Source organism: Monodelphis domestica, chromosome 6 (assembly GCF_027887165.1).
Source record: "Monodelphis domestica isolate mMonDom1 chromosome 6, mMonDom1.pri, whole genome shotgun sequence".
Classification (NCBI taxonomy): Eukaryota; Metazoa; Chordata; class Mammalia; order Didelphimorphia; family Didelphidae; genus Monodelphis; species Monodelphis domestica.
Window position 1 is genome coordinate 210,011,497 of NC_077232.1, and position 27,293 is coordinate 210,038,789.

A 27,293-nucleotide genomic window follows, 5' to 3' on the forward strand; every position below is an offset into this window, starting at 1 on the left:
GAATCCCAGTTTAACGGAAATCATAAACAAATTAGGTGAACATAGAATAGTATATCTGTCAGATTTATGGGAGGGAGGGGGAATTTAAGACCAAGCAGGAGATAGAGAACATTACAAAATGTAAAATGAATAATTTTTATTATGTTAAATTTAAGTTTCTTTTAAAAAACAATGCATCCAAAATTAGAATGGAAGCAATAAATTGGGGGGGGGGGATGTTATAACAAAACTCTGACAGAGGTCTAATTTCTCAAATTTATAAGGAGCTAAGTCAACTGTACAAGAAATCAAGCCATTCCCCAATTGATAAATGGGCAAGGGACATGAATAGGCAGTTTTCACAGGATGAAATCAAAACTATCAATAAGCACATGACTCTGAGGTACTGCCTCACACCTAGCAGATTGGCCAATAGGACAGTAATGGAAAATAATACATGTTGGAGGGGATGTGGCAAAATTGGGACACTAATGCATTGCTGGTGGAGTTGTGAATTGATCCAACCATTCTGGAAGACAATTTGAAACTATGCACAAAGGGCTTTAAAAGAATGCCTGCCCTTTGATCCAGCCATACCACTACTAGGTTTGTACCTCAAAGAAATAATAAGGAAAAATACTTGTATAAAAATATTCATAGCTGCACTCTTTGTGGTGGCAAAATGAAGGGTTGTCCTTCAATTGGGGAATGGCTGAACAAATTGTGGTATATGACGGTGATGAAATAATACTGTGCTTTAAGAAATGATGATCTGGAAGATTTCTATATGAACTGGGAGAACCTCAATGAACTGATGCAGAGTGAAATAAGCAGAACCAAGAACACTGTACACAGAAAGTAAACCATTGTGGAACAATCCAATACTTTGCTACTAGTATCAATGCAACAAGCTAGAATACTTTCTGAAGGACTTATGGGAAAGAATGCTAACCACATCGAGAAAAAGAACTATGAGAGTAGAAATGCAAAAGAAAAACATTACATTACTTATCATGTGTATATATGAGTACATGATTTGGGGTTTAGGCTTTAAAAGATTTCTCTATACCAAAAATGAATAATATGGAAATAGGTATCAAGAGATAGCATTTGTATAACCCAGTGGAATTACTTGTAGGCTCTGGGAGTGGGGAGAGAAGAGGGGAGGGAAAAAATGAATCATGAAAACATGGAAAAATATTTAAAAATAAAAATGAATCACAATTTAAAAGAAGGAATAATTTCCAAGAAAAGTTCAATTACTCTAATGTCTTCTCTCAGATTGACCCTATAGTTTAGTAACCTTTTGCTATAACTGTATTTTGCACATATTTATTTCTGTGTGTTTCTTTTACTTCGTTTGGCATAGATAGAGGCTTCAACTAACACAGATCGCTGCCCTTCATGCCTCAGTAGATGGTCCTCTGTATTTCCTATGACTGAAACATTAAGTGAAGTACTTCCAAGTACATGTAATGATGAACTGCTCAGAACTGGACTGGACTGGGCTGCTCTTCAAGCAAAAGACCAATAGTTTATTACTGGACCTACAGTCAAATAATGAGTATCTAAGGGCAGGATTTTAGTGAAGGAAATTTTTTACATAAGAAACAATATCATAATGTTCTTTGTTCATCACAAACCATTGAACTAATGGTTGGAGAGAAAAAAATTCTCCCATCCACATTCTAGTCATTTATCATTCCCTTTTGCAGATCTATTGGTTCAAAGATGGGAAACAAATTTCTACAAGGAGTGATCACTACAGCATTCAAAGAGATCCTGATGGAACCTGCTCTCTCCACACCACAGCGTCCACCCTAGATGATGATGGAAATTACACTATCCTGGCTGCGAATCCCCAGGTAAAGAGAAGTGTGACTCTAGCCTAATCGGGCCTCCTAGTCCACAATTCTTTTACAAGGTCTTCATTCTGACAGTGGCATTATTTAATTGAAAGATGAAGTCATCCTTTGGCTCCTGTGAAATTATGTTTTGTTTTGTTTTGTTTTCAAAGGCTACCTTGTCAGAGAATAGAGAACCTTTTAGTTAATGGAAAAGGTGTCTTAACGCTTGCCTTAATTAATAGTTCTTTGTTTTAGTCATCATTTCTCATTAATCACATCAGATGTGCTTTTGAAGGAATAACTCTAGATAGGCACTGGTGTCAGAAATATAAATATAACAAATTAAGACCTTGAATTATACATTAAATGAATAAATAAATGAACGTATTTATTAAGCATTTACTATGTGCTAAGAACTTGTGATACAAATGGAGAACATGAGAAGGTCTTTGCTCTCTAAGAGCTTACACTATAAGGAAAATAACACAAAAGAAAACTCAGCCTCAGGATGTATGAAAAAGTCTAGAATTCCTAAGGGTGCCAGGATCTGGTGAATTGCCAGGCCCAGAGATCATTAAGTTTCATCAGAAAATCCATGACCATGCTTGGGGGTCTCAAAGGCATAGAAGCAAGTCAGGTCGTAAGACACAGAGGACCTTTAGGACACAGTGGCAGCTCAGAAGCTAACTTGCAGTTACAGGAAATAGAAGTTTTTATGGTTGTTGAGCAAGGTTCAAAATGTTTTTGTGATTCAGTCAGTGTTTTGCATCCTTTGTGGTAGGCTAGGAAATAAATCGATATCGAAGAAGATAGTTTTATGTTTTAATGTCAACAATGTGGGGAAATGGTTCACAAACCATAAAACACTATTATATAAACGTTAGGTATTGTTATTACTCTAACCCAAATGCTCTTTTCAACTTCTCTGTGTCTTCTTGGCCTGTGTGATTCTTGCCCATGTTTTGGCATTTATTCTCTACAGAGTATCTATACTGATCTCCTTCCTTTTAGTAACTCTGGAGTACCATTGTAGGGTTTTCTCTCATTCTTATGAATTTAAGGGCTATGTCAGTGTTTATATCTCCAGTGCCTCACATATAATTAATACTTAATAATTGCTTGTTGCTTGGTTGATTATTACCAGTTCACTTCCTTTTTTTTTACCAGACATGCTCTAAATTATTTATATATTACATCTTAGAAATTAATGTTGGCATCTTTTTGTAGCTTGATTACACATCCCAACACTTCTTTACAATTCCCTTTGAGTCATGTGTAATTTTAATTCTTCCAAAATCATGTTTTCCTTGATTTGAAGCCATATACAGTTAAATCACCAGGAGAATAATATTGGTATAAAGGAGATGGGCAGTTTAAGTTTCCAAAATGTAATCCAAATCAACCTTTCTAGACTCAGATTATTCTCCATATATAGAACTCATCCAAAATTAAAATAATTCTGTGGGTTGTCCATCCAATGAAACATTTTGTACAATATTCAGTTTTCATCTATTTTGTTTTTCTGGAAAAGCCTGGAATTCCAAAGGGAGCAGGAATCCAATGAATTGCCAGGTCAGAGCTCATTAAGTTTCATCAGAAAACTAATGGCAATACTTGGGGATCTCAAAAGCATAGAGCAATGATAGTGAACCTTTTGGAGATGGAGTGTCAACCCCCCCACCTCCAAAGACCATGTACCCAAGACCAAGAGACCAAACCCCTCCCCAACAATGAGTGCTGGTGCATGCCCCTCCTTACCCCACACAAAGGAAAGAGAAAGCACTCCCATTGGGCTGCTGGATAGAGGGGGCAGGTGAAGTGAGGAATGTCCTCAGCAACTGTAGAGAGGGGGAGGGGAGTGGTCCAAGTGCTCCACTTCCCTCTAGCTCTGCCACCTTACCCCCTGGGCATTCCCATTGGGCTGCTGGGCATGATGAGGGTGTGTGGAAAAAAGTATTATCAGGCACAATGGAAAAGGGTAAGGGAGCAGCTCCACCCAGGTCCCTCTGCCTTTCTAGTAATTAACTCTTGAGTAGAGCAGGGGAGGTCAGTTGCATGCTCACAGAGAGTGCTCTGCATGCCATATTTGGCACCTATGCCATAGGTTCACCATCACTGGCATAGAAGCAGGTCAGATGGTAAGAACTAAAGGACCTTAAGTAGCAGAAGCTTACTGGAAGTTGGTTAGATGAAATTTTTTCACCACAAGAGCCCTTCAACAGAGCTTTCCAATTTCTTAAATACAGAATAGCAAATTATGAGTATGGTTTGTATCCCTTACCATAAAGGTCAACCAAAAGTTATCTTTTTTAAAAGTGCAATTAATTTACAATCTTTAAGTATGTCATTAGATCTTCCAAAGAAAGAACAATAGTTAGAATGCTTTCTAAGTAAGTGGAACAAAAAAGATAGGATTCATGTTTCAAGTAAGAAATAGACAGGATCACCTGTGATCACTTCCAAAATCTTGAGATTCTATGGGAAACCACTTAACAGGAAAATGTGGTTGTAGTGGGAGGGTAAGGGGCAGGAGCAGGTACTGAATGCAAGGTTTTTTTTTATTTTTAAAGGAAAGATCATAGACGTAGAGCTGGAAGGAATCTCAGAGGCCATCTACTCCAGCTCCTTCATTTTATAGGTGAAGAAACTGAGACATGGAGAGATTAAGAAAAACAGATCCTGACAGCTATTTATAATCTATGATATCTTAGAAAAGTTGTTTCTTCTTGCAAGGATTCACATTCCTTCTCTTCAAAATAAGGAAGTTGAATCTCTGGCCTTTCTAGCACTAAATCTTGTGATTTCCTAACCTAGTTAATATAGTGCTACCTGAAGCACACTTACAGTTGAAACTAGCCCCTGAGGTGGCAGAAATCAATGGAATTGGGATAGGAAAGTCTCTAGACTGACCATGACCAGAGTATGAGTCAAGAAGGACAAAATACTCTTAGAAGAAAAATTTCCAAACATTATACTGCCTGCATGAGGTCCCCTTAACTTATGGCTTCCTCTCCTAATTCCTTTCCACCCACATAGGGAAGGATTTAAGGAGCAGCAGTGGGCTTCCATAACCATAACAACTTCAGAAAGAGAAAGGGCCAAATATCAGAACTAGCACAGGCTATAGGAGAGTGGTTTGTGGCACTGGTGATTCTGCTGTACTAAAGAATGGTTGGACCTTCATCACAGGGCCCATAGTTCTGCCTTGCTGAGTTCTAAGGAAACCTTCTGTGGTTCTGGTCACTCCTCTGATGTTTTTTCCTGATGCCTACTTTTCCACCAAGTGGAAGAAAGGAAGGACAAGAAAAGTGGGAGAATTATTGACTAATTTGTATCAGGTTGCAAAGAGCCTGACTATTCCTATCCTACTTCTCCAAAAAAGATTAAAATAACATACCTGATGGTATTGCCAGTGTGGACCTAACAATTGTAAGTGAAGTCATTAGAATCCCAGAGGCCGCCATAGTCTAAACCACTTGTGGTTCCAAATGGTTTCCAAAGGATAGAAGATAGTGGTAAAATAATCTACTCATTGGAATTCACCTTTCCTAGCTAAATAAGCCAAAGAGCAAAAAATCTGGATCATTCTCGCATGGGATAATAAGGCCTGGAATAATGTGCAGCTGGCTGGATAGAGACATTTATCCCACATTAAAACTGCCATGGGAGATTTATTTTTTTAATACCCCCTGCAGCCTGGACAGATGCTCTTCAAGTTTCTCAACAATGCTTTGCCAGTATGTCTTAATCCTGAGTGGCAAACATTCCTGCTTTTTAAAAAAATCTTTCTTTTATATTGTGAATTCAAAAATCATAAACATTTCAAGATACAAAGAACAGGGAAGAAGATTGTGGTGGGGAGGAGACCCTAACTTTTGCATGCAAAATGTTTTTTTAAATTTACTTATTGGCAGCATTTAAAATAGTACAATACTCTGTTATGTCCCCCACCCCACTTTTTAAATTTTGAGGTCTTCATTTAGCAGGTAGTGCCAACCACCCAGAATCATGCCAAACCTCATTTTGGTTTTATGAGTCACCAAGTAGAAATTGGGATGAGATTTAGCACCCATTAGAACCCAGAGTGGTATTTAGAAATGACAGGTGCCAAACCATTTTGGGGTCTGTCAAAGAGGCATGCATGCAAAGGACGTCATATATCACTTGTCACAATATCTATCTATTACAGGTCTAACCCCCAGCATGCTTTATCCTTTGTTGCTACAGGCCTACCTCCACAGAGGATTTTGTCATCCCAGCCTGGTCCACATCTGTCAGACTAAAGTCATTTGCTATGCTCTTCATTTTGCAGATTATAACATTAATACTCTAAGAAGAGCCATATCAAAAATAGGCTCCATTCCTAAACTTTTCTTCGGGCCCTCTTAATTCCCAGAGCAAAAGATAGTTTATGTTATTGTGTAGTTTGCTAAGCAGAGTTCCACTTTCCAGGAAGTTATTTCTTTTGTAAAGTGCTGCAGAAGAACCTGGAAACTATATGATTTTTATTTTCTATTTTGCTTCTTTGTTTACCAAAAAAAAGAAGAAGGAGAAGGAGGAGGCAGTTGGAAATGGAAAGCAGGAGGGGACTTCCCCCTTTTTATGGTACACTGCAGCCTGCCATAATGTGAAATGACTGGGGGGAAAGAGAGAAGAGCTGGAGTGGAAAAGTCAGTTGGTTAATGAAACCCAGACGGCCAAGATTCCCTGAACAGTGGAAAATAATTACAGTAAGCAGCCAGAGAAACAGGGCGAGGACTAGGGTTAAGAGGAGAATATTGAAGTTCAATGAGAGGTGTTTTATAGTCAATAAAAAGAGAAGCCCTTTTCAATGATGTTTTTCCACCTGGATAAATCTTCAGGAATAAGTAGCCCTTTGGATCTTGTTGATGATGTCCAAATTCTACTTGTGAGAAAACCTGCAGCTCTGACCATGTATACATACCCCTGTTTATCCTGTTTGGTGTAGGCTGCATATTTCAATGAAAACAATGAGGGATTGTGTGCTATGAGACCAAAAGCAAGATCAAAATGAAAACCAAAGAGAGAGTTAATTTTAGAACATAATCCTATCTTTAAGACACAATTTAATCTAAACACGAATGTTGTGTTCTGTGTTTGCATGTTGCTAAGTAACTATGCATCATGCCTGGATTCTGAAAATGTTCTCTAGCAGTTGATAACTTCCGCCGGCTGCATATCACGCTTACAAGAGGAGAACTTTTGCCTAGACTTGAGTGCTACAAATTGAATTTGATAAACCATGAAATATAAATGTTATTTCCACTTTGCATAAATAACAGGCCTTTCGTAAGGGATTGGATAATTTTTGCAGGCTGGAGATTTAATGCAAAAATGCTGTCTAGTTAAATATTCTAGCATAGCCCTGGAAGTGCAGCATTGAACTCTACAGGCTTACTTGGAATTGAAAAATCACACACAGCTGGGCTTGCTAGAGAAAGGTGGTCTTGTTGATGTTTAGTTTTTGCATCAAGAGGCTTCCTCGTTCATTTATGGCATGAGTTTGCTTCCCTTCCTATAGAAAGTCCTATTCAGTAATGGCAGATAATAGACAAATTTAACAATGTCTAATGAAATTCTTGTTAATGGATATCAGGAGCAACTAAAGATGAAAATTATTAGGGCTAATTTGTATGAAATAGAAAGAAAAAAATGGATAGCCCTTACTTCTTTGGAACTAGATGTTTCCTCACAAAAATATGGGAAATACGTGCATAACCCAAATCAAATCTCCTACCCAGCACTGGAAGTGGGAAAGGAAGGGAAGGAGAGAGATAAGTTGAATCATATAACTGAGGTAAAACTTGTGTAGAAAGTTGTTATTATATGTCACTGGTAAAAAATAGAATTTAAATTTAAAAAAACGAAGCTAATAGCTAGAAAGGAATATTCAGTGCTCATGGCTGGGCCAGACCAATATGCTGAAATGACAATAATATTTATGAATATAAGTACATATACTTACATATATGCTATATATATAACACACATCTATACTATGTACTGTTTTGTAATATATATAATGCTTTGTGGTATATAATGTGTTTTATATATTTGTTATAAATGTGTTCTTTGTAGTATATGATGTGTTATATAGACACGTGTATTTATATGTGTATATGTGTGTTTTATATATGTGTTATAAATGTGTTCTGTAAATACCAGTATGAACATATCTGTATGTATCCAATAATCATTCCTAAAACATTTAAAGAGAAAAAATAAGGGAATATAAATTTTAGGATCTGACCTTTTAATTCTCTGTTTTGGAGGTCTTCTAAGATTTTGTTTTCATCCTTCTGTGTATTCATTAATCAAAAACTTACAAGGTACCTACAGTACTCAGTGCTCAGGGAGATGCAAAGTATAGAGGATTATTTCAAATGATCTTTGACTTTTTAAATTTTAATTAATTTATTTGTTTGTTATGTTAAAATGCCTAGTTACCTGGATCCTTGACTTTTAAAAATGGAATTTTTGAAGTATTGTGCTTTTTTAATGAATAAGTGAAAAAACATTAATTACTATGTGTCAGGCATTGTACTGAGTGCTAGAGATACAAATATGAAGGCAAAGACAATGCCTGTCTTCAAGGAGCTTCCATTCTAATGGGAGAGACCCCACACAGTGGGGAGAGGTGGCCAGGTCATGATCATTTGGTCCACAAAGTTAGTAAGTAGAGCTGTAAGGAAATAGATCAACACAACCCGCTCAAGAACAGTGACAGAGTTGATTTAATTATGGTTCATGAATCCAAAACTGGAAGAGGAAGATGGGAAAGGATTCCCTCATGGGGCCGAGGCATCTGACAAGGAGGAAAAGACAGAGAGCCATTAATGTAAAACATAGCTGAGGCTTTTTCTGAAATAGTGATCCAGGAGATGCAGTCATTACTCAGGAAAGTGCTAGATTCAAGACAGGAGTTTCTCCAGAATGGAAAGGGAGTTGACAGGGAAGAAGAGGACAGTTAGGAGTAGAGTAAAGCATAGTTCTGGGACTTTTCCAGAATTGGGGGTCTAGGAAAACATTTAAGAATGTTTTCAATCATCTATATTGATGACATGTTTAAGAACCAGTGACAAGCTCAAACTCAGTATTAACAAACTGTAACAATTCATAAAGTCCTCCATTTAGACATGGGGAAAGTTTGAAGGGGGTCAGGGTTTGGATGGGTCATTGGCAGGTGAATGCTGCCTTTCTTCCCTCACACAAAGAAAAGAAGTAGAGATCTTTTGGTAGCTTCTGTGTATCAATTTATGCGTAGTAGCAGGGTAAGAGCACAAAGTAGCAACCATTTAAGAGCTAGTATCTTAATCTAAATGCTTTGTGTAGTGTGTGTTTGTACATGCATGTACACAAACATACCCACATTGGATACTTAAGAGTCTGACTATCCTAAAAGCATCATTTCTCCAATACTACTTGGTTACCTTTGAAAAGTCAAGAATTTGGAGTCACTACTGCCTAGCTCTAGATAAAGAACTAAATTTACATCATGAATCAGTCCCTGTTGCCATAACATAGATAAATAGAGCACAGAAGGATGCTGAGAAGTCACTGAAGGGCTGATCACCAATTGTGAGCACTACATATTACATACAGCTCATCTGATTTCAATATTTTCACTGCCTCCTTTGGCAACTACCAAGCAGACCATCTGCTAGTTGTAGAGGCAAAGAAAGAAATCTTCTGTTGCAGAGGCCATGGGAAGACAGATTTCATGGAGAATTTTCAGTAGAAAGAAAACTTGAGGAATCTTATCTTCTATAAGCCGAAATCCCCCCTTTCCCTTTATCCTTTACCTTGCTCTAAATGTAGTCATGCTCACAACGAATATTTATTAGGTGCCCCATCCTTGTAGGAAGTGATGTTTGCTTCCCCTATAGAAAAGATAAACACTTAGGAAAACTGGATTAACTCATGCAAGTCCTCTCCCCAGGACTGCCACTACAAAGACATATTCTAGATAACAAAGCCATTTCTAAATCTAGGGATCAGCTCCAGATACCAGTACTTTGATCTATGTTCAGCAAACTTGTGGCAATGAATTATTGAATATAGTAATGTAGTGCAGTGGGACAAGTGTTAAATCTGGAGTCAAGACCTATGTGACCACAAGAACACCATGTATTTAAATCACTCTTGTATTCAGGTTCCTCATCCACAAACTACGATGGTCTCTATCATCTCTTTTTACTCTATATTTTATATTCTCTGGTCAGTGGCCACATAATTTTATAGCCAAGCATAAATAAATAAATGAATAAAGATATGACTGGGTATATGTATGTGTATATATATATATTAATATATATATATATATCTATAACTAGACAGATGACAGAAAGAATGGGTAGGATTTATAGTAGCACTTAAAGGTTTGCAAAACACTTTGTATGTATCATCTCTTTGATCCTCACAGTAGCCCAGCAAGGTGAATGATGTTATTATGACCATTGTACAGATGAGGAAAATGAGATGGAAAAAAGTTAGGTCACTTTCCCAGGGTCACACGTATATATAGTCACAAATATATATAGTCAAATAAAACAAATTTCTTCATTGGCCATGTCCAGAAATGTATATCTCTTTCTGTACCTTAAGTCCATCGCCTCTGTCAGGAGGTGGCAAGCATACTTCATCAAACCTCTGGAACTGTGGTTTGTCATTGCAATGAAGAGCGTTCAAAGTCGTTTTCTTTATAGCATTTAAATGAATGTAAATAAGTGAAAATACCTGTACTTATGTACTTGTATATAAACAAGAGTGGTATTAATCATGCTAGAGCTGTTAATAGTCCTCACCTTCACTGCAACCATCCCCTGCTAAGAAAGAAGCAACAAAAAAAAAACTTCTCAAGTCATCTACCAAAGTGGAGATTTGGGAGCTTGGAGGAACAGTGCACAGCTGCTCAATATATTTCCATTTCTCTTCTTGTAGAAAACATATCTTCAACACCTCGACCATTCCATTTGAAAGGGAATTTTTAAGATTTACTAGTTTCACATCCTTTTTGCTTTTTACAATTGGAGAAAATGAGTCCCAGAGACATAAAGTCACTTGCTCAAGGTTACACAGTTAGTCGGGAGAGCCAGCAGACAACTTCCCTGGGTTTCAGACTACAAAACCAAGATTTTTTAAAAATTATACCACAGCTAGCTTTTTTCACTTACTGGCTCACTGTAGGGCAGCTGTGTTTCCTCTCCAGGTCTTAGCACTGAAGAATGTGTTTTTAGCATGTCTAACCTATCTTCCTTAGTATAGCAAAATTTCAGTTCAACAAAACAATTAGGAGACACTCATAAAGGTTTTTTGTAGTGGAATCCTACTTATAATGTAGACCAGGTTAGGGCCCTTTCCCAGGGCCAAGTACTTCCATCTTGTAACTTCAGTGCCCTGAAGGGATTGGAGGATGGAGGCAGGAGCTGCTGCTATTCAGAAATTTCCTACATCTCCCCAATTAGAGGGTCATCTAGGAGAACATAATCTAATAAAAGTTAGTTCCTTCCCTTCCCCTTAGGTAATTCCTACTAAGGTGAATGTAGATCCAAGATTTGTTTTATTTTAATATTTTATTGAAGATATATCACTATCACTTCCAAGTGACTCCCCAATACCCAACCAGAACCATTCCTTAAAACAAATCAGCACAGTCAAGCAAAAGAAACATTTTGGCCCATTCTGCAAATATATGCCTCATTCTACCTCTAAAGACTACAACCTTTCTTTTTTAAAAAAATTTAATAACAAATTTCCACATGAGTTTTCCAAAGCTATATGATCTAGATTGTTTCCTTCCTTTCTTCCCTCCACCCTCTCAGAGCTGATAAAATCCATCACCTTGCTGCCAAGAAGCAGGAGGCTTGCTTCATTGTTAGTCCCCTGAAGTCATTATTAGACATGGCATTGATAAGGGGAAGGAAGGAAGGAAGGAAGGAAGGAAGGAAGGAAGGAAGGAAGGAAGGAAGGAAGGAAGGAAGGAAGGAAGGAAGGAACCAACCAACCAACCAACCAACCAACCAACCAACCAACCAAGGAGCAGCCTGAATGAGTTCAGAGATACATATCACTAGAAAGTCAGGCATCAGATGATAATTTTTTTTGGCCACAGAAATAAATTAAATACTCTACTGTGGCATGGAGACCTATAATTATTAATGGTTAGCATTTATATAGCACCTTGGTGTTTACCAAGTGCTTTCTAAATGTATCAAGCAAGGGATTATACATCCTTTAACCCTTTGGAATATGATTTATTCCAATTCTGTCATTGAAATGAGAGGAAGTATGGCCAGTCCTGAAGTCAAAAAGATGAGTTCAGTTCTTTGTTCTGCCATATATTAACAGTGTGACCATTGATAATACATTTAACCTCTCAATGCATCAAGCAAATCTCTAAGATGATAAATTCTGGACTGGCAAAGTAATCTCCATTGCTGATGGAGTATATTCCCATGCATTGATGAAATCATAGGTCCAGATTTTTTTTAAATCAATAAAATGTCAAGGCTTATAATGAGGGAACCATATCTCCTATTTATATGATTAAAACTATTCATGTAAAACAAAATACACTGGCCCCTGTTCTCAATCCTCTCCTCAAGATGATAATGAATTCTACATGTTTACTTATTAAAGCAAACATATGCAGCCTTTTGGCAGAACATCAACTATTTAGAAGAATAATAGGGGTCTTCAAAGTATGTGACCACCCAGCTTTCCGGTTGCAATTGGAGACTTCTAAGCTAGATGAGCCTCATTAGGAGACTCCAAATCAGTTTAACAATTAGGCTTATGCTGAGCATTAACCAACAGGTCAGCATAAGGGGAGTTGGCCTCCCACAGCCTGTGTTTTGGGTACAAATAAACATAAGATACCCCAAATAGAACTGGTTTCCATTGGTAACATTATACTTCATCTTTCATGAGAATTTTCTGAGAATTGCTGAGTGTATCTGTGGTTGTGACAGGAAACATTTTAAATGCTAGAGGGGGAATGTAAAGAATATGCCACACATATTTTTGGTATCCTCTTGTGATATTCTTCCTAAGTACAAAGATGATTGTGTTTATAGCTACTCCTTCCAGCCTAGGCATTCTTTTTCCTGATTCTCTCTTGCAGTTAGATGTCATAGAATGTCAAGAGTTGTAAGAAACCTGAGATATATTCAAAAAATAGCCTTTTAGTTTAGAGGGGTTAAACAAAGACCCAGAAAGGAAGAAGTGTCTGGCCCAAAGAAATATTTATATTTCAAACTCAGTTCTACCAACTCCCATCCCAAGAGCCTTTACACTGCTTTGCAATGCCTCTCTTCTGCCTTCTTGTATTATGTTCTTTTACTATTTTTTGAGATGCTTTATCTAGTCTCTGTAATAAAATCATGGCTTTTCTGAATTTCTTTGGTATTCTGCTTTTGCATCTCCCAAATCACCTAACATACTGCCAAGGATAGAGGTGTCAAAACATGCAGGTGACCCACAGCACTCCCAATAAGGGCCAAACCAAGTGAAAATGCAATTGGGAAATGTGTGAAAAAGTAAGTCAGGGATCTTTATGCATGGTTTAGTGTCCCTGTTTCTATTTGAGTTTGACATCACTAGTCTAAGACCTAGTAGTCACTCAATAAGATTTTAATGTTTGAATGACAACAAATGTGCATTAAACAACTGCTATGAGGTGATGGCCAAAAAAAAAGACAAAAAGTAAATAGATCATGTCCTCAGACCTTAGTAACCAACTTACTCTGTCTCTCTGTCTCTTTCTGTCTTTCTGTCTCTGTGTCTCTCTCTCAAAAAAAAAAAAGTAGTCAATGCCTCAGTAGAATGGAATGACCAAGATTCTATGAGCCAAACTTCTTTATCATGCAAGGAGTAAATAGTTCTATATGCATCAGCAGATCTAATTTATCAATTTGGATATTCTTCTTTCCTGATAATAAGCCCTTCATGCCTTAATAGATTGTCTTTATGAGTTACTGTGGCAAAAAAAAAAGAGTAAATAATTATAGAAAGCTAAAATGAGTCTTCTACATTGTATGTTACATATATTATATTTGTCAACAGTTGTAATAGCATTTAGGTTAAGAGCATTATTGAGTAACCAATTTTAATATCAATCCATGGATCCATGGTATACACACATCTCTTTATTAAAATGAGATATTAAAAGTAAAACTGATGATCTGGAGAAGGAAAGCCCAGATGATGAAGAAAGGCATTAAGTCTATATTATGTGAAGATCATCTGAAAGAAATTGGGGTGTTGGGGATAAGTGGATTGAAAGTCAAGCCTAGAGATTGGAGGTCCGGGGTTAAAATCTGGCCTTAGACACTTCCTAGCTATGTGACCCTGTACAAGTCATCAAATCCCCATTGCCTTAGCATTCTTCTGCCTTGGAACCAGTACATAGTATTAATTCTAAGATCAATGTTTGGCTTTTTAAAAAGCCATGTAGAATGGGTTGATGGGAATATGATTGGAGATATAGAATCTAAACAACTACCGTAGTGCAAATATCAATCATATGGAAATAGGTCTTGATCAATGACACATGTAAAACCCAGTGGAATTGCATATCAGCCATGGGGGGGGGGGGAAGGGGAGGGAAAGAACATGAATCATGTAACCGTGGAAAAATATTCTAAATTAATTAAATGAAATTTTCCAAATTAAAAAAATAAAATAAAAAGCCATGTAGAGTGTAGACTGTAAAACTAAAACAAACTAAACAAACAAAAAAAAACTAGACTTGCTTAGCCTGGAGAAGGAAAGACTCAGAGGAAACATGATATCTCTCTACAAGTATTTGAAGAACTTTATGTAAAAGAATTATTAAACATAAAGGATCATCAGTTTAGAGCTCCAAAGTACCTTTGAGTTCATCCAGTCCAATTCCCTCATTTTAAAAATGTGGAAATTAAGAACAAGAGAAGCTAAGTAATTTGCCCAAGGTCATATTCTTAGTGTGGGGTAGGGCCAGGATTCAAACCTACATCAGTGGACTCCAAATCCAGCTTTCTTTCAACCATATCAACTTACCTTTGTTCAAACTTGTTCTTTTTGGCTCCAGAAGGCAAATTTGTGAGCAATGGATAGCCGTTGAAAAGAGGAAAATTTATGCTTGATGCCAGGAAAACCTTCTAACAATTTGAGCTCTCCCAAAGTGGACTGGGCTGTGCTAGGAGGTAATGAGTTCCCACTTATTGGAAAGATTGAAGTAAAGGCTAGAGGACCATATCTCATGCATATAATAATAGATTCCTTCCAGGTTGGATATAACTGAAGAGATTCTACAGTTATCCTTGCTACACAAAGTTTGGCTTCTAACAGGCATTCAGAGTCCCGTTTGCTATGGATAATGAAGACTCACATCAAGAAGACGAATTACCTCTGGGGTTTTTTAAATACTGGGTTAGAATTTCAGAAAAATGAAATAGCCTTTACAACCCAAGGCAGAACAGCCAGGTGTTGCTAAGAATACAGCATCACTTCAAATCTGGCCTCAGACACTTCCTAGCTGGGTGGCCCTAGACAAGTCACTTAACTCCAATGTTTAGCCCTTACCACTCTACTACCTTTGAACCATTTCTTAGTATTGATTCTAAGACAGAAGATAGGGGTTAAAAAAGAAGAAGACTACAACATCACTGCAGATCTTTCCAAGGCTAAAAAAAAAGCAAGTAGGGTCCTATATAATAATAATCACGGACTGAGTAGAAAGTAACTTTAGAGAGCATCTGGTCTAATCTGCCATCTAACTCAGGAATGTCATCTGCTCCATCCATGAGTCAGGGTCATCCAGTTTGAGTTTGAGCATTGGTTGCCATGGGACCCCAACTATCTCACAAAACAGTTCATTACATTTCTGTACAGCACTGATTTTAAGAAAGTTATTTTTATCTGAAATCTGCCTCCTTATAACTTTTCTCCATTTGTCTTAGTTCTGCCCACTGGAGCAACAAAGAATAAATCTATCCTATTTTTCAAAGTCAACTACTATGTTTCCCTTAAAACTTTTTTTCTCTTCCAAGCTGAACACCCCTAATTTGATCACCCATTTCTCAATGATTCTTCTCTCTACCATGGCCATTCCCCTCTGGATGGGATCCAGCTTGTCAATGTCCCTTCTAGACTGTTTCACAAAATTGAACTTCCACTTCAGATGTGATGTAGCTTTAAGGGACGACTAACCCTTCCGTTGCTCTGGACACTGTGCTTTTCCCGGTGTTACATAAAAGACATGAGGTTTTGTTTCTGGCATAGCCATATTATGTGATTATCTTAATGATTTTGTGCTTTTATAACAATTTCTTTATAGGACATTTAGAATGAGGGATCCCTGAAAGAGCTGATTGGTCAGTTAGGATTGCCTTTCTAACCACTTCCACTGAGGATTCTTAGGATTAGACACCCAGAAAAAAAAATTCCTCCATGATACCATTACCTGACTATCTAGGCAAACTGCCCAGAAAATATGAGTCCAGGGAAGAGCTCTGTTTTCTTTGCTATCCGAGGACTGACATTTAGTCAGTCAGTCGGAGCAGGCACTGTCAGACGTTGCAGATACAAAGGAAAGTAAAAGGCACCCCTGTTCTCAAGAAGTTCACTATCAAATGGAACTGGTACTCTATGCATATTCATGGAGCAGGGAAGGGCAAAGGGGCTCCAACACACAGAATAAAAAGGAAATGTGCTAACCCAGTTAGCTACTGTAGGTAAGAGTTTGATGAGAGAAGGATTTTAAAACAGAAGGTAAAGATGATAGGCTAGGGAATTCTAACCCATATTCCTTGGACCTTTTGAATCTATATTAAAGCTTTCTGCCAAATTTATGAATGCCCTAAAGAATTTAGCAGATACAAACCAATTTTCCTGGTATGTTGGCCATTATCTGTAAGCAGAGCCATTTTTCTAGCTGTTTAACACCTAGTGATAAAAAAAAAAAAACCTTGGAATGGATATGCTCTTGGATGAAGCTATGACATTAAAAGGAGATGATGCTCCAAACATAACACCATTGGCCAAAGAAACTTCTCACAAAATGCTCATTGTACCATGCCAATACCACTTAATAGTTTTGGAAGTGATGCCATTTGTCATGCAATTTGAAAATTACCAGGATTAGAAAAATGTGCCCCTGGGAAGAAAGGAAGAGGGATTAGAATGTTCCCATTTTTATTTGGGGATCAACAAAAAGCCATAGATGTGACATCAGTACAAGATCATATCCAAATATTTCATGAGGCCCAAGAAATCATTATAAAAATTATAAAAATATAAGGAGAAGACACAATCTCTCTCTCTCTCTCTCTCTCTCTCTCTTTCTCTCTCTCTCTCTCTCTCTCTCTCTCTCTCTCTCTCTCTCTCTCTCTCTCTCTCTCTCTCTCTCTCTTTCTCTTCTCTCTCTTCTCTCTTTTGCTGTTTCTGTGCTGTTTCACACTCTCTCCTTCCCTGCCTGCTTGACTGCCTTTTTCCACTGGCACCATTGGTTAGCTTAGATGTTAATTAGCAACAATCCATATAGCAGTAATTTTAATTACTCTTCTATACCATTAAAAGCTGTACTGATGTTTATAGATAGCTCAGGTAGACAGTTAAGTGGATACCAGATAAAAAGAAGGACCTCAGGGGGAAAAAAACACTAAGAAGGCAGAGTGTTCTTGCTCTGAAGCACCTACATGAAACATGGATTTTCTTGCTCTGAAAATGCTAAATCAACAGCGAATATTATCAAATCCTCAGGAAAATAGGAAGGGGCCACTTACCACATCACTGGGATCCAAATTTTTTCTTATCTCTGGGGAAAATGCTTTTCTGGAAAAGGTAATGTTGTTACTAAAGCTACAGGCTGATCTCCTATAAAATTAATGTCTTGTTGAGACCAGAAATGAACACCGGGCAAGAAATAGAGAGATTATGGTCTATGAAAGTACTCAATTCTGAATCATTTTTCTCCTCCTTCTTTATTTTCCTAATATCTCTGACAGGGCCGAGTGAGCTGTACTGGAAGGCTGATGGTACAGGCTGTCAACCAGAGAGGTCGGAGTCCTCGCTCTCCCTCAGGCCAGCCTCATGTCAGAAGGTATCTTATTTACTTCCTTTCTATAGATATTATAACCACAACTAACACTGCCACGGTCATGGTTGGACTCCCAAGACAAAATACATTCAGAAGACAAACTGTCAGTACCTAGTGGAGGTGTTTCCATTTGGCACCTTCTTGTATTTCTTTGCAGGATGTTATGGGTCAAGAGAAAGTTCATCTATCCAGTATTGAAAACCTGTCCAGTTTCCCTGGGACTTGTTAGAGAGAATAAAAGATGTTTTAAGTTGACTGTTTTCAAATTTTAAAAAAGCATCTTTTGTTCGTGGTGCGATACATGAGAGTGCTGGATATTTAAGTTTGAGGACTTAGGTCCAGATCCCGGCTCTTGTCTCTACCTGTGTAACCTTGGACATGTTCTTTGGATCTAAGTTCTGTCATCAGTGAAAGGGGCTAGATAATTCTAAAGGTCCTTCCTTTCTTCCTCTAAAGCTGTGATTCATAAGCAAATAGCATCTATCAATCTGATTTGAAAAAGTGAGGAAGCCTATGACTTTCTGTCCAAGAAGTTGATCTTTAGAGGCATCAATGAGGTCCTCTTCTTAGGATTCCTTCATTTAACGACAGGCACGCAGGAAAAATCTGTGATTGCACTGGGGTGGGATCATAACCTGACTGTGAGTTCATATAGAAGTCCTCTGAAGTTGAGCACCCAGAGGCTAAGTGACTTGCCCAAGGTCACACAGCTTATAGGGGTCAGAGTCAGCCTCTAAGCCCAGGACTTTGCCCACTATTCCAGTTCAGCATACTGCCACTGCTTTTAATTTTAAGAAGAAAAAAATCATTTTTTAAGTACCTGGATAGTGAAGGACACTTATATTACTGTATGCTTCAACTCCATTTTCTAGAATTAGCTAATCTTTTATGAATTTTAGTGCTTTTTAATATTTGGTCTGTCCTTCCATTTGATGTAGACACAGATCCCTGCAATAAAGGTTTGCTATAAATCCTCAGTAAATTCTTAGTAACAATAGAATACACTACCTTGGTGCTTCAGTGTCCTCCTTCAAGGATATTGAAAGACTCTTTGGAAACTATATATAGTGATTAGCAGAATGCTGCGGGAAGAGAAGCACCTATTTTATATAGGCTAGGCTGATTTCCCTTCAAAGGGACAAAGAGGCTATTTGGGGCATCATCACTGATTTGGCTTCCTTGCCACGGATGGCTAAAAAAAAGTGGGGGAGGGTTGGCAAGCCCATCCTGTGCAGAGTTGGTGTTGGAGGTGTCAATGGAATTCCCATTCATCATGATTATACTGGGGATGAAATCTATTTAACATACTCCCTCAATATTATTTTATATTACAATGTGAAATGTTTTAGGTAATTTCTGTTTAGCTTTTCTCGCAATAAGAAGCTTAGCAGCTATTAAAAATGATAATAATTCAGATAAAATGTTATTCTACTCTGTCTCCTCATCTACATGGACAGTCATGCTAGTTCAGAAGGGATTTCCCCCACAGCAATGAGAATTGTGCTAAAACCTCTAATACCCATTGGATGGGTCTATAAAAGACTCAGATAGCAAAAAAGCCAAGTCAGTGATGGTCCCAAGAATGGGCTTCCTGCCTCTTTAGAGGGACACTAGTCTAGCCCAGGTTACATAAAACAGACACTGCTCCTGCCACAAAGGAGCAGCCTCAAAAAGTTCTAGATGGGAGCCATAGTCCATAACCACAAGCATTTCATCTAAAGGCTTTTGTGGAAAAATAAATAGGCAGTAAAGAGAATAATGGCAGGTCCAAAAAAATGTCAGGCTGTGACAGAAGAAGAAAAGAGAACCAAGGGGAAATATCAGGCAATGGACATGTCTACACCTCTTCCACAGGACTGAATTATGGATCCACCCAGGGATGGGTATATTTCAGACACAGAGCCTTTGTCTATGATATTTAGAAAAGCCTTCTTTGTTTGCCTTGTCCAAATTTAATTGAAATTTCATTTTGGCAACATCTGGAACCCTCATATTTATTTTTAATTGCTGTCACCACTCATATTAAAACCTATGTCTCTGGACATGAATGCAATGGGATAATAAACTTACCATGTGCCTTTCTGAGTCAATCTTTTATTTTCAAATCAAGCTCACCCTATTCTCCATTTCTTCCTTTAGTTACCTGTCTTCATTTAAAGATAATGTATTTTTGCCTCACTGATCATCCACATTCATCTGTGCTGTTTGGTTGTTGGGTTTTGTTTTTTTTTAACGTGAGCTCCAATAAATGAGATTGTTTTGCATGTATGTATCAGTGCTTCCCAAAAGGGTATTTTCCTCATAAACTAGACCTGTGACTGGAGCAAGAATAAACGGATTATAAACAAGCTGACAATTATTTGCCTGTCACAGTAAGAACTCTTTGAATTTGTTCCACTGTTGCTTTCTCTATTTAAATGTTCTTAAACTTAATTCACTGTGACTCCTGGCAGGACTCTTTATTTTTTCCTTGTGCTATCTTTCTCAGTCTTCTCTGAAATTAGTTTAAATTACCCTGCTCCTAAGGATGTGTTCTCTAACTAGACATTTCCAAAGGAGAAAGACTATAAGGCACATATACCTGGTAGATTTCTCTTTATTTACATATCTTCTTTAAAAGGACATTTTTATAAATGTTGCAAAGGAAAATATGTCTTGCACTGCCACTTCTTTTAATTGGCTTATATGAAAAGGCTGAGCTTCTTATCCAAAATGAGCTTCATTGCAAACGTGTTAGGATTTCATAAAATAAATATTAACTTTGAATCTCCCACAAATCTAAGAGCACAGTGGAAAGTTAGAGTAATTTCCGTTGAAAAAGAGTTGGGAGCAAATTAATGGGCAACAGCTGCTGCTACTTCTCATATAAAATTAAAAGAAAAAAAGGACTTCTTTTGGAAAAAGAGAATTCTGCTATATACAAGGTGTTTCAAAAGTCTTAGCGCTATTAAAACTTTAACACTGCACTCTGACTTTCAGGACTTGTATAATGCTTGATTTTTTCATTTTCCCCTCTTTGAATTTGCAATGATTTTAAAGGCCCCCAAAAATGGTAAAAGTTCAAGCAGGATTTAAACAGTATTGGATAGTGGAAAGAACAGTTCTGCTTAGATGTAGAAGCTCCCATCTCCGCTATCTCAATTACTTTTACCTGACCAAGTAAACATCTTGGAAAGCCATAGGTTGAATTTGTTATATACTTAAAAAGAAAAACAAGCTGTCCATAATGGAATTCATTGTATGATTCCATGTATGAGCCTTTTCATATTCTAATATATGTGAACATATTGGTTTTAATTGGTATTTGGTAAGTTCAAAATTTTCAATATATACATATGTGTCTTTTTTAAAGAGCTTGGGCAAATCCCCTAATGTTTTCTGAGCTTCAGTTTCTTCTGCTACAAAAGGAGTTTGGAGCAACTTGTCTCTAAGGTCCTTTCCAGTTGTGAGTCCTTTGATTTTAAGGCCTGCTGCAATTCATATACCCTTCAGTTCAGGAATTATCCCCAAACAAAATAATAATTTCTAATATTTTTATTCCCCTGCTGGTTGCCCCCCAAAATGAGCTATGTATCAGTGCATCTGTTGTGACAAAGCAAATAAATAAGAGACCTGAGATCTATTTACTTTGTTTCAAAAGGCCCCGATCTCGATCACGAGACAGTGGAGATGAAAATGAACCAATTCAAGAACGATTTTTCAGACCTCACTTCTTGCAGGCACCTGGAGACCTAACTGTTCAAGAAGGAAAACTATGCCGAATGGATTGCAAGGTAATTTGCTAACTAATTGCTTCCTCTCTCACTTCATCTCAGTCTCATTACCATGTGCTTCTCTTGCGGAAAAGTTATATGAGATCCAATATAAATGTACAAAATGATTCTTTTTTATTAACAGCATCGAGGAAGCTCCAAACAAGACTTTTGTATCCCAGAGATTTGGAGACACTTTCTTGTTCCCTCTTTGATTGTGTTTTTCATTATTAGTAAACATCATCTCTGCACATTCAAAATAAATATATGGAGAGGAATGTTGAAGTAGTGAACTTGGTGCCAAAAAATGCCAAAAAAAATGCTCTCCCTCGGCCATCTTATGTTTATTTTTGTGAATAGATTCCTCCACTTCTAAGAGCAATCATAAAGAGAACTTCTTGTCAATTTTTCATTGTCTTCTATTCCAAATCAAAATCTTACTCCCAGTTTTCATTTCAGACATGGAGATAGATTTAAGGGTTGGCCGCTCATTTCTAAAATATTTTTGGCGCCCTCTGCTGGTTCTCTCTTCATTCCAAAGAAAATAAATTTATCTCTGCTTACCCATATTTTTCCATGAAAAAGAAATGAGGCTTTTTTGTTTTGGAAGAACAAGAAGTATTAGATCTATTTTATTATTCTTTTATTATTGCACTGAACTTTGGTCTAGAAAGAAGTTTTTAAAGCAAAATAAATAATATAGTTCAGATATCTTATTTGTAAGAATTATGGCAAACCCTCCCAAAATGTTTTTTAATCAATCTAATTTCAGATTCAAAATATACAAATGTCTTACTTTCTCTCCTCAGTTTGAACCTAAATTAGTTTATTATTAAATTGCAATGATAAATTATATATGATTATAAATTAGTTTTAAACTAATTTCAGTAAAATCACAAATGAGATACACTTACTTTAAATTTTTTTTCTTAAATTAGCAAGTATCTCTACTTCATTGATTTTCTTGCTAGGATCTAAAATGAATAAGTAAAATGTTAGTGGAAAATTGGACCAGATGATCACATGCTAGGGAACGTACTACAGGGAAAATATCCATTAAATACTGTAGATGCAAACTAAGCTTTAGTGCTTCCAAATATGTCCCAAACTCAAGCTTTTCCCCCCTCGGGTGCATTCTTAAGAACTGACTCTCCTTGATTTGGTCCTAAGCCTGAGGGAGCATAGCTTTTTCCTTTCCACTAATTACAAGTATGTATTCCCCCATTCCCACACATTTCTTAAGAGCTCCAACTGTCCAAAATGATGTCCAAAAAGGTGACTTTTAACCCCTGAGATCATACAATGCTCCTGTGCCTGGGGGGTCAAGGGGAGGGGAGGAAGACAAAGGGATGGCTGAGGGGTGAAATGAAGGGGCATTTTCCTTTTACTTCACATGAGTAACTCTTCCCATTGGAATGGATCCAACATAGATTGAACGGATAGAGCAGGACAAAAACTCTGGGCGTTTCTCCTCTCTTAGTAAAGGAACTTAACTTGGTGGGTTGGCCCTGTGGTGTGAGAAAAGTAGATCTAACCTGCTGTGACACTGTTTCCAGTTCTCAGAGAAGCCTGGCACCTACCTAAAGCATCTTCCCACCATTCCCACCTCCACATTGCTGTCAGTGATGGCACAGAAAATGAGGAGAGGGAAGGTGACCAAAGTGGAGGAGTCTCCAGTCTATATACTCATACTAAAGTGCCTACGAGAAATTTAACTGCTTACAACATTTGGAATCTCATCTGATTTGATTTTCAAAATATTCTTACAGAAGAGAAATCTTCCTTTTCATGTTGCCCCTTATATATGAGGAGGAGGCACCTTTTAAAATGATGAGGTTAAGTCAAAGAATTTAAATTCAAAGCACTGTAGGCAGGATCAAATGAATGACATGTAGCTAGAATGGAATTTGGAAGTTCAGTGACAGATTTTGGCACAGTTGGGTCTTCAAAGGGAGAATTGTTTTATAAACCAGCTGACATCTTTTTTGTCTGTGAATTTCCCATGAGGGGAGAGAAGGGGGGAAAAGTTCCCTTAAATGGTACTTTCCTCCCATTCTGAATCAAGGGCAAAACTGGAAAGAGCTGACAGATGGCAGCCATCCTTTGGCTTCACTGTGCATCATGTTATTAGCAATTAAATGGCTTTTATCTGATCTCTGGTCAACACAACTGTCACGATTTTAAGATGTTAAGATGTTTCCATTGTGATTATAATTTGTGGAGATTGCTTTCTGGGTAATCTCAAATTGCTTTTGTTACCCAGTTTCCAGGGTTATTAAAATAATAATCCTTGGTACTGATTGATATATTAAATAGTATCTCTTATAGCTATGGCAATCTCATAGTGAAAGAAGTGATTATACTGTGGGAGGGTTGAATGAGGTATTCACCATTATCATTAATGTCATTGCTATGTATCTTTCTTCCAAAAAATTCAGCTGACATCATCTCAATAATTCTCACATTCTACTGAGGTCATAAGACATTAAACTTTTTCATCCTTGGGTTCACTGGTGAAAATTAAACCTTCGCTAACAAGGAAGTCATAGTTTAATAAACAAGAAAATGAAAAAGTATTTACTGAGCACTTATTATATGCCAGGCACTGGGCTAGGTGCTAGAGATACAAATAGAAAAAAGCAAAATAATCCCTACCCTGAAGAACTTTACATTCTAAATGGGAAGACAAAAAAAAAAATAGAGAGGAATAGTGGCTAGGGAGAGATTTTTTTGCTATCAAAATATTTTCATTTTTTAATTGAAATTTTTATTTAATTAATTAATTTAGAATATTTTTCCATGGTTACATGATTCATATTCTTTCTTTCCCTCCCCCCCCCCCAGCTGATGGGTTTTACATGTATGGTTGATCAAGACCGATTTCCATATTATTGATATTTGCACTAGGGTGATCGCTTAAAGTCTACATCCCCAATCATATTCCCATCAGCCCATGTGATCACGCAATTGTTTTTCTTTTGTGTTTCTACTCCAGGGAGAGATTTTTTTTTTTGGCCAAGGAAGTTATAGGGACATTAAGGCTAGTCAGAGCAATTGGTTTAGTATAACCTTTCCAGGAATGATAGCACTGATTTTATTTCTATTGCCAGAGCAAGAATTTTAAAAACCAAGGGGACAAGTAGGGTATGCGCGGTTGCACAGAAGCCATAAAAATGGCTTCAGAAGAGCAGCAGGAAAGTCTAAGTCAGCCTAAAAATGGTGAAGTAAACCAAGAGAAACCCAGGGACCTAGAGTAGCCTTTTCAGAGATAATTTGTCAGGAGGACAGGAACATGACATGAAGATAACCAGGAAACAGTTGTATGGTGATTTCAGTTGGACTAGAAAGCGGAAATTCTCCATTTAGAAGCCTCAGAGCCTAGGAGAGGATCTAATGGATACCAGATCAAGATCACAGAACCTGTAAGAATTGGAACAGACCTTAAAGGGCATGTAGGATCATTGAATTCTGTGTTTAGAGCAGGAGATCATTTTAGAGGTCATAGATAATATCATTGAATTTAGAGCTGCTAGGGATCTTAGAAGGCACCTCTTTCAACCTCTTACTTTTCCTCATAGTCCATAGTCCAGAAGGGTTAAATGATTTGCCTAACATTATACACAAATTATAAGTGGCAGAGCTATAGTTTGGGCTCAGGTGCTCTTTATACCAAATCCTGGTGTTCCTTTCCCTGAGTCCTATCAAGAGCATTAATCCCCTACATCACCAACTAACCAAGTGTCATTCAGATTCTCCAGAAAAATTAATTGATTAGCTCGCAAGGCAGCCCATTCCATTACTGAGAAGCTCTCATTATGAGAAAGTTCTTTCTGTTGTTAAACCAGAATCTGCCTCTCTGTGACTTCTGGCCCATTAGTCCTGATTCTGCCCTCTGGGCAACATAAACTAAATCTAATCTCTCTTCCAAATGACAAGTGTATGTTGCTTCACATATTGGAAGATAGAGATTATGTCCACTTAAAATCATCTTTTCTACCCAGCCCTATTTTTGCCACCTTTTCCCCCATTAGATTGTGAACTTCTTGGAGGCAGAGATTGTTTTTTGCCCTTGTATCTCCAGTTCTTAGTACAGTGCTTCATGCTTTAATAAATGTATGTTGACTGACTGACCTTTTCCAAAATTGTTGTTCTCTCAATGAATATTTGACAATGGATCTGATTGCTAAAGGAAAAAAAAATCTATCTTACACAAGGAAAATTGCTTAACCTAGAGCTCTAAGGAAACTCGGAGGCCATCTCGTCCAACCTTCCACCACCCCCTTGTTTTATTTATTTGGAACCCATATCAAGCTGTTGTTTAATTAGAACATTTTGAGTTTCCATTAACTAATTACTTTTCTGATTAAGGTCAGTGGATTACCAACACCAGATCTAAGTTGGCAACTGAATGGAAAGCCAATTCGCCCTGACAGTGCTCATAAGATGCTGGTGCGAGAGAACGGTATACACTCTTTGGTCATTGAACCTGTCACATCCAGAGATGCTGGCATCTACACATGTGTAGCCACCAATCGAGCTGGGCAGAACTCTTTCAGCCTGGAACTCATTGTTGCTGGTAATTATCTTGGAACACCTATGTGTCGTTTTGAACACTAAGCTCTACACTATTATTATCTTGTCTGTGCATTTTGCCACGCCATTTCATTTGCATTTCTAGTCACTATTTCATGTACCCTCAAAATGCCAACATAATCAGTACAGGGACAAGGCATGGCAAACGATTTGTACCAGCTAGTCTTCAGTCATTGCTTTTATCCAGTCTCTTTGCTCTTTCCTGACTACCTCTCATGAGTCTAACCAAGGAGAAAGAATTCTAGACAGCATTTTTTGCCATTTCATTCATCTTTCTGTGTGGCTAAGACTGTTCTCTATTGGAAAAGAGAGAAAGAATGACAATCGTAACTCTCAGAAAGCTGTCTTTATAGCTTTGTGCTTACTTGTATCTAGCAATGAGCCCTCCTTTACAGAAGAGACTGCCTTGTACTTTTCTAAATGAGTGAGTGAATGAATGAATGAATGGTCTTTAACATTCAGAGGGGACTCAACCATGCCTCCAAATTGAAATTCATCTCAAATCTCACTCTCACTTTGAATATGCCTTCTCCTATCACTGTCCTACATCTCCTACATGAAATTCCTTACTCCATTTCTCACATGCTTTACCAGCTTCTTACTGGAATATGCTTCAACTCATTTTCAATAGGGAGGCTGCTAGGTGGGGATTTATTTGACCAGAGAAATACATTCATTTATAACATGGAAGGCAAAATATGGGAGAGTGTTGTGTCAGAATATAATTCTTGTTTTTCTTTTTTAAAACATTTATTTAATTGATTTAGAATATTTTCCCAAGGTTACAAGTTTCTTGTTCTTTTCCTCCCCTACCCTTAACTCCCTCCCATAGCCAACACACAATTCCACTGGGTTTTACAAGTGTCATTGATCAAGAACTATTTCCATATTATTGATATTTGCGCTAGGGTGATCATTTAGAGTCTCCATCCCCAATCATATCCCCATCAAACCATGTGATGAAGCAGTTGTTTTTCTTCTGTGTTTCTACTCCCACAGTTTTTCCTCTGAATGTGGATAGTG

At 37.5% G+C, this 27,293-nt stretch overlaps 1 protein-coding gene across 9 annotated transcripts in view; it reads left to right on the forward strand.

Moving 5' to 3' along the window:
- Window positions 1-27,293, forward strand: part of PALLD (palladin, cytoskeletal associated protein) — a 490,519-nt gene that overhangs the window by 456,842 nt on the left and 6,384 nt on the right. For all 9 annotated transcript variants that reach the window (XM_007496142.3, XM_007496140.3, XM_001365702.4 and 6 more), the window contains 4 exons: window positions 1,695-1,844; window positions 17,834-17,928; window positions 21,566-21,698; window positions 26,046-26,253. In XM_007496142.3, the coding sequence (XP_007496204.1) occupies window positions 1,695-1,844; window positions 17,834-17,928; window positions 21,566-21,698; window positions 26,046-26,253 (586 nt within the window). The remainder of the gene's footprint in view (window positions 1-1,694; window positions 1,845-17,833; window positions 17,929-21,565; window positions 21,699-26,045; window positions 26,254-27,293) is intronic.